Here is an 8,167-nt window from a genome sequence, read left to right as displayed (position 1 = left end):
AAATTCTACCTTGTGGCATTTTCTTCAGATTTCCATCAGCTGGAGCGTCCATTGCGGTGTTTAGTGTCACAGAGTTACTAAGAAAGTAAATGTTACCTACTGACGCCATAGTAAGCGGAATATTCGAAAAGTTCGTGTTCAGATTGTAAGGACTTAAAACCTTTTATCAAACAAAACTGTACTATTTACCGTTCAGTTCCTCAAAATGACAATCATAATAATTGGCAGGGTGTTTTTGTTGGCAAGTTGTTTAATAAGTTACAGATTTTTGGATGAGGAGGGTTTGATTTGATTTGAATGCTTCTAAGGATGAAGCATTTGTCATGAGGAAAAAGGGTTGGTGCTGCAAATTGAATGATCTATGGACAATGCGTTCGAGATGAACTTAGGGAACCGAGATAACATCTTGATTTTTAGTAGCTGAAAGAACAGGCAGGCATACATGTTGACATCATCTCAGAGAGGTATGGAGGAGCTAGGCTGCAGCGGGATATGACAAGAATGGGGATATTGACCTGAATTCTGGCTTCAACCACCAGCCAAAGCACACTCCAGGTGACTGGGGCTGTGAGAAACCATTTGGACGTTTTAGTGACAACTCAGGCAGAAGCATTTCGACATTTTTGAAGTCTGAAGAGAAGATCATTGGAGATTCTAAGAAGTAGAATATTGCAATAGTCAATCCTGATGAGAACAAGTGACTGGGTATGAACTTTAGCTGCATCTTTGGTTACAAAATGGCACATACTACCAATAGAATGGAGATGGAAGTAGTCTACTCTACAGAGATGGTTCACATCCATGGTGAGACAAAGATCAAGATAAACACCTAGGTTCTTGACAGTGGATGAAAGTGGGATATCTCAGTTACCTACTATGATGTGTGTAGAGCTGATCCTTTTCAGACACCAGTATGTGCCAGTCTACAGTCTCAGTCCTCAGTCTCGTCTTCATTAAGCCTCAGCTCATTTGTCATCTATGAACTAATGGCAGATGCAAATCCATGATTCGTGAACTACACGTTTCTGTAGTATGTATGGGGTGCAACTCTGCACAGCAATTGCAGCAACTGAGAGAGAGTGAGTGAAAACTAGGCAATCACTGATATCAATTCAGAAGTTGTACCTTGGCCGAACACACAATCAAAAGAGTAAATGTTTTAACTTTAGTTTATTTTCTGTGAGAAGTAAAGGTAATACATGTACCAGTCTGGCTTTGACAGAATCAGTCCTAAGATATGAGAATTTATAAAGCTGAGAAATGCACCAAGAAGAAAGATGAAGTCAAAATGCCCAAAAACATGATTCCTATCATAATGTATTTGTTCTAAATAGATTCTTTTGACAGCACACACAAAACAACACATTCGGAAGTAGACTGCATGGACAGAAATATGCCATATGGAATTTGAGACTACATCTTGAAATGTGAACACAGAGCTGACATCTGTCCAATTATTGGTTCTCCAAAGACAAATAGAAACTTTCAAAGGGAGATAATTCCACAACTATTTACTAGCCAGCTCCTTCGCTGTATGACATCGATTACTTATGTAAGCACGGTAACCGATCACAGTGATAGAGAGTCCACCACACTTCAGTGTCATCTGTAGCCAGTAAAGAAATCTGTACAATTAAGCTTTTCAGTCCTTACTGAACACAGCCATCATAAACTGAAACATTGGCAATGTAATATACAGGCATGTACATCAGATGACAAAATGGATTAGAAATATTCCACATGAATATCTGCTGATGAGGGAGCATCAGAGCTACGACTTGACAGCTGGGGATGTCTTGGTTCCTTGTCTCCGCTTCACATCCCAGTTGTACACACGAGCCATATCTGCCAAGGTCAAGGAAACTACACAAGAAAACTGGACTCAATCTCTACAAAACGTAAGACAAACCACACACAGAGATCTGGCATCAGTGCAAGGAAATAGATGTATCATCAGAGCTGCAGGTAACAATACCATAACTGATAGAAACATGTTATAATGTGGCAAAAGAAATATTACTGGAGCAGTATCAATGTCAGCTAAAAAGTCTGACGAGGGACCTCATGTACTTCAATTAAGGTTTGCTGTAACTGTTGAAAACTGATTGCTCCCTAGGTATCTGAGAGCTTGCTTTCAGTGAGCATGGTACTTGGGCATATATAAATTTTGCAGAGTTGACCATTTAATCAAAATTTCACTACATACAGGTCCAGTAAACTTTGAAATTCCTCTTGCCCAAACTAACAATTTGTTTTCATTTTTAAATAATCTATCAACTATGAGCAAGAAGACCGCTAAAAACCTCTTCAGTATTTTGGCACTACTGTACCATGGTACAGTTTAAGGTGGATATTTGACCTTGACCGACAGAATTCCACTCAACCTGGGCATTGGGTAATTGTATTTTTCTACCCCTATAGTGACTGAGGGAATGCAATTTGTGTTACGGAAAGCAGTATTGCATCTTTATCATGGTTCCGGACCAGCAAACCCGAGACATGATGAGCATCAATGCACCTGATTTATTCAGATGCCTCTTACAGTCATCTCCAAATGATTGTGGAGGACAAATTCTAACAAAGATCTTCATGGGGAGAAGCTCTTATATAAGCGTAGATAACTTTAGACATTACTTCAGCTCATGATCAGCAAGATGTACACAGAATTAGACATATTTCGAGAACATGAAAGTGTACTTTCAGGACAACACAATCCCATGGCCTTCCATAGAGAAAGGATACTGACTTCTAATGTCGTAGTTTGATCTCTAAGAAAACCCAGGTCCTCCTCTACTTGTGACAAAGATTTCTTAGCAGCATTTAAATTCTTCTCTAACAAAGCTTCGGCATCATCAAGGTTATATTCTAACATAACATTTGCCTGAAACAAAGGAAGCATGAACATGTTAGAAAGAAACAGTAAGGGAGGTAACGCCATCAAACGTAAAGCATTCTGAATTGATGGAAACACTTACCAGTGATGGAAACTTGAAAATTGGTTTTCAGCTGAAAACTTAATATTGTGTCATCGAATGAGGGGATCAGACGATTCACAAAAATTATCAGTTTGAAATAAAATGCCACCCCTGAGTTACCAAATCTGCGAGGTTGCTAATCCAAAGACTAAGGATTTGATGAAAAAGCACTCAATTGTTATTTTAAAATTTAACACTTTACACATTCTTATGCCACTTGACCTCCATGTTAAAGTGACTGTTCAAGAAGAAGACTCACACATGCGACACCACAAGACAGCAAACTCCTACTAAACATATACTCACCCCCAACCACAAACAAACTTTATCTGTGGGAGGTATTTTTGCTTTAGCATACACTTGATCTGATAGAAGAAAGCTGGCTTCTAGTGCTTTTGGAGATTCCTAGAAACCAAACAGACAAGCTCTTAAAGTTAGTGTCTTGCGAGACTTTTAACATAGGATGAGAAAATGACAGACAAAACACTTTTTCATACAATAAGACAGAGGCATGTCAGCAATACCATCTTTCTCTGAAATATAATTAATTTTAAGTGTGTTAAAATCTTGCCACTAAGCTACAGTCTTCCAGTAGTAAGAAGTGAATGTAGACATGTACACAAACAAGTTACACTCACAGATTTTTATAGGTTTCAAATCTGCCATTTCAAGAGGACTTAATTGCACCTTAATGATACCTTGTCCTTTCTCTCTGTGCAGACCTATATGATGACTGGAGAGAAGAATGTGCAACAACATAAGTCATCAACAAACCTCACCTTCTTTAACTGCAAGTGTTTGACAATGCTGAGAGTGGTTGTTATATCAGGAATCTGGGACTTTAACCTGAAATGGACAAATGTATATGACATCAGAGGTCAACCCATAAGCCGTCCTCCTAAGAGAAACGGATTTCAGACTATTGGGTAAACACTGAAAGTGTGCGAACTCATCACAGATGACAGTAAGAGTCCAGGCATGGAACAAAAGAAAAGGTGTTTCACGTCGCCGAACATTCCCTTTCTCGGCCCACTAAAATCAACAAGTCCATCTGTCCAAAATCAGTGAGGCCAACTGGCACAACACCAAAAGCTTCTGTTACACTGTCCTTAGTGTAACTCTGCATTACAGTAACATCTGGAGGCGTGGTAGGTGAACTGTCTAATGCGCCTGGCCAGTGAGGTTGGAAGTACTATGATCGAGCCCAACTGTGACTGTGTATAAAAACCTTGCCGTCATATCTTTGTGCAGTCTCCTTCAGTGTTGTCACAACCTTTAATGTACAGTACACAACCCAGGCACTTTAAAGAACAAATGAATCCACTTGTAAATTCCAGGTTTTTGCGACATGAATATGCGCAAAACACCTAGTTGCAGTACAGCCACGTTCAGTAAACTTTGGACAAAGTACTGTGAGTGAGTGAGTTTAGATTTACACCACACTCAGCAGTATTCCAGCCATATGGTGGTGGCTTGTAAATAATCAAGTCTGGACCAGATAATCCAGCGATCAACAGCATGAACGTCAATCTGCACAAGTGGGACCCTATAACATGTGTCAACCAAGTCAAAAAGCCTTACCACATAATCTTGTTTGTCACCTTTTACAAGCGTAAGTCACCTTTTATAGGACAAAGTACTGTGTGAAACTCACATCCCAACTGTGAATGGGTACCTCATGAGGATGAGAAAGCTACATTAACTTAGTGTGCCTAAAGTACTGTGTGTCCCACACATCCCAGCTGTGAATGGGTACCTCATAAGGATGAGAGAGGTACACTAACTTAGTGTGCCTAAAGTACTGTGTGTCCCACACATCTCAGCTGTGAATGGGTACCTCATAAGGATGACAGAGGTACACTAACTTAGTGTGCCTAAAGTACTGTGTGTCACACACATCCCAGCTGTGAATGGGTACCTAATAAGGATGAGAAAGGTACACTAACTTAGTGTGCTTAGTGACTCCATGAGTTATATGAGCCCTAGGAGTTGAGATTAAATATACAATGTACCGTCGAGATTCATATTCCGTGCTAGAGGGAAAAAACAAAGCACTTTGAGCATGCATGTAAATCGGATGGACTATGGTGCTACCAATATGGCAGACTTCTGATAATCTCAGCATCCAGCTTAATTTGTGCACGTGAACCCTGGATAAACATCCCCACCTAGCTACCCTGGAACTGTGTTCCATTGCTAGAAAGACATTTGTAATAAGACATCACCTTGTTTTCTTTGTGTTCAAGTTATACTCCATGAACTTGTATTTACTGTGCATTTCATCAAGTCGTTTGAGCACCACCTCTGCAGACTCATTGTTGTCAGCTCGCTTCATGAACGCCTCCACATCTTCCTGCAACACACACAGCAACAGTAGAGGCAAGCATTCTACACATGCCAGTACTGTTAGTTGCCTCATACAGGCATGGGTCATAAAGACCAATTTTAAATCAAATCTTCAAAGGACTTTTGTTAATACTTGTTAACAGGTGTTGATATCCAATTCCATACTTGGACATAAAACCTCATTTTGTTGTCTCTCATCACTGGGTCATGTTATGCCAAATGTATGGAATAATTACAGTTTCCTCTTTGTTCAGCAATCTTACTTTACTTATTGATCTAGGACAACAAAATGGTTATGTGTATTATTTCAGTAACATGATGCTGTTAACAAACCTGTTTGGGAGTACACTGTATTAGAAATAACTTAGAAACAGACTCTGTAGCCATAAAATCACATAACAGAACATCTTGAGGCGTTTTATTTTCTAATTTCAGTTCAGTAACGCGTAAATTGACGTCTCCATGACAGCGCATTTGAGTTTGATGATGCGAACACATTTCAGATACACTTCCTCAGGAAAAGATGATTGTATACAGTGACGATTCCTGTAGGTTTAGAGAGACTCTGTTTGTCGAGGTGTTTCGATATAAATAGATTAGAACCAAGCTAAGACTAGTAAGAGTGACAGCGAACATGCACGCACGTGTTGGGTACACGCCTACAAATGCACCCAAAATGTCAAAAAACATTGATATCTACCAACACATGATATGACTTTTAGTTCTTGAAATATCGGCATGTACGTTTGTTGACATTTAAATGAAACTTTACCACAAATTCAGTCTGAGGAATGCCTGATTGAGTTGGCTCTTCGTTTGATGTATCTGTCGCCATGTTTCTTCCAGTACCGGTGTAGTTTCCAAATGTTCCCTGTAAAAACTGACCATTCGTCTGTCCGAGTTATCGCCCTTTTGCACTGGAGCCCGGTTTAGGCTTTCATTCACGGTTGAAGGAATAAAGCATTTTCTCTTTCCAACATTGCCGTCGCAATTTAGCCACAACATGGTATTTTGAAATGAAAGTATCACCCTACTCTGTATATTTTATGACATAAAACATACCAAGGCTGCTCAGAAATGGTTAGTAATTTACTCCAACGTACATGGAATAAATATTCCCCGTCACTGGTTTTGCAAGAGGTAAACTCTCCGCACCTGTTTTTAAAAGTTGCTCAGAGAATATAGTTTTTTTAATGTCCTATGTGCGATTACAGCCTTTTTGCACACTCTTGAGAAAAGGGGTGGGGTGGTTGCACACTTCAATTTCGCCCCTTTTCACGGACAAATAGGGTGAGGGCTGCGCACTCCTCTTTCCGACCCGAGCACAACCCGCCTCCCCCTCGTCTTGATCCACCTATGTGCCCTGCTACATGAAACCAGGGATACTCTATAACACTCTCTATATAGGCTCCCTGATGAAACATTTACTCTGCGTGACAACTCACCTAGATATTCGTTAACATCTACCTAGTCTTTATATGTACATGTATTTATTTGGAGATGTCAGGCATGTTGTGATTTGGAGCGTGAAATGACCCAGTCTCTATCCTCGGGAGGCCTGTGGATGACTGACTCGGATATTACTCATATCATAATAATCACCGCAGCCATTCCTGGTTGTATGTTCTTTGGAAAAAATAGGGAACGTTTGAGAAATGAATCTTATTTACAAGGGTGTATTTTCTGAAAACAAACCACGCTTAAGTAATATTTGTAACAGCTTGTGAGAGATGTGGTTTGGCATGTTACAATGTATCCAATATGTATGATAACCATGTAACTTTTAACGTCATGAATAAAATAGTTAGAATGAAAAGACAATCACACTCTCGAAAAGTTAAAAAAAATATATATAAACAAAGTTTTACTGTGCAGGTTGAGATCTTCTCGTGGCATATCAGAAATCTCTGTCAAGTCTGATTATATACTGTCAAAATTGGAAGTGATTGTAATAAAACTTCACCAGTTTCAAATTTGAATTTTCTATTAAAAATCCACTTAATTTATCCATTGGTTATGTTATTTTGATTAACATTTTCGTGAGATGCAAAATGTCAGATGAAAATGGCAGGTGGTTGGGACTAAATGTCATGGTAAGGAAATGTGAATGCACCGGCGAAATCGCATATTCTCGCGAGAACATAAAGAAATCATGGCGATGTTAGGAGTGAGTTTAACTTACTGATCAATGACATTGTAACTGTGTAGTGACTCTGTTATACCATTGTTTATCGAACTGCGTTAATTATTCTGTTCTTACTCATCAGTACTTTTATTCTGGATCTTATTTTATCGAAATATGAAGCTATGTATTTTTCTAAATGTGACCATGCCGATTCAGTAAATTTGATGTTTTGACTGATTGTGAAATATAGGATATGAATATATTGTCTTGTTAAAGCTGTGACAGTCACCACATTTCAGAATAATTAATGTCAGTAGTTGTATTACTTGCATGATGATCCACAATTATAATATTTGATCATAAGGTCCAGTATTATTAGATCTATGATTGTCTAAAATATGGCTTAGTCATTGACAAATCTGATTGTTTAGTATTTGCACAGTGGTCATGTAACTATGCATTTGGAAAATTATGTAAACAACCATTATGTTATTGTTCCAAATTTATTGTCAGATATTGTTCTATTTAAAACAATCAGTTATCCAAACAACTGTTTAAGTGATGACATGAATTTGGGCTTCAAGCTTAGTTGTGATTTAAAGGCATGGCTGTTTTACAGGAAAGGATCAACCAGTAACCTTGGTCATCAGTTGTGTATAGATATACATGTTCATGGTATTCGTCATTTTGTAATCAGTACTTAGTCATAACCAGATACCCC

At 38.8% G+C, this 8,167-nt stretch overlaps 2 protein-coding genes across 2 annotated transcripts in view; one reads left to right on the top strand and one right to left on the bottom strand.

Annotated features, from left to right (window-relative positions):
* Positions 1 to 1,155: 1,155 nt before the first annotated feature.
* On the bottom strand, positions 1,156 to 6,207 carry LOC137286350 (prefoldin subunit 3-like). The gene is made up of 6 exons (XM_067818158.1): positions 6,094 to 6,207; positions 5,201 to 5,328; positions 3,755 to 3,821; positions 3,282 to 3,380; positions 2,743 to 2,881; positions 1,156 to 1,845 (listed from the first exon to the last, which is right to left on the bottom strand). Exons 1-6 carry the CDS (start codon positions 6,154 to 6,156, stop codon positions 1,772 to 1,774), a joined length of 570 nt encoding a protein of 189 aa, XP_067674259.1. The 5' UTR covers positions 6,157 to 6,207; the 3' UTR covers positions 1,156 to 1,771.
* Positions 6,208 to 7,460: 1,253 nt separating this feature from the next.
* The window catches only part of LOC137286744 (cullin-5-like), a 59,136-nt gene continuing 58,429 nt past the window's right edge, over positions 7,461 to 8,167 (top strand). The window contains exon 1 of the mRNA XM_067818726.1: positions 7,461 to 7,488. Within this exon, the coding sequence (XP_067674827.1) occupies positions 7,474 to 7,488 (15 nt within the window). The 5' untranslated portion in view covers positions 7,461 to 7,473. The remainder of the gene's footprint in view (positions 7,489 to 8,167) is intronic.

Source organism: Haliotis asinina, chromosome 6, assembly GCF_037392515.1.
Source record: "Haliotis asinina isolate JCU_RB_2024 chromosome 6, JCU_Hal_asi_v2, whole genome shotgun sequence".
NCBI classification, from domain to species: Eukaryota; Metazoa; Mollusca; class Gastropoda; order Lepetellida; family Haliotidae; genus Haliotis; species Haliotis asinina.
This window is presented reverse-complemented; position numbering and strand designations above follow the sequence as displayed.

Bases quoted from the DNA above. Each gene is read 5' to 3' on its own strand.
- LOC137286350 (XM_067818158.1), bottom strand. From the start codon at position 6,156: ATGGCGACAGATACATCAAACGAAGAGCCAACTCAATCAGGCATTCCT. The intron at 3,381-3,754 runs GTGAGGTTTGTT...TTTGGTTTCTAG, and splicing joins AACACTTGCAGTTAAAGAAG to GAATCTCCAAAAGCACTAGA. The intron at 2,882-3,281 runs GTGAGTATATGT...CCTTTGTTTCAG, and splicing joins AAGTTTGTTTGTGGTTGGGG to GCAAATGTTATGTTAGAATA.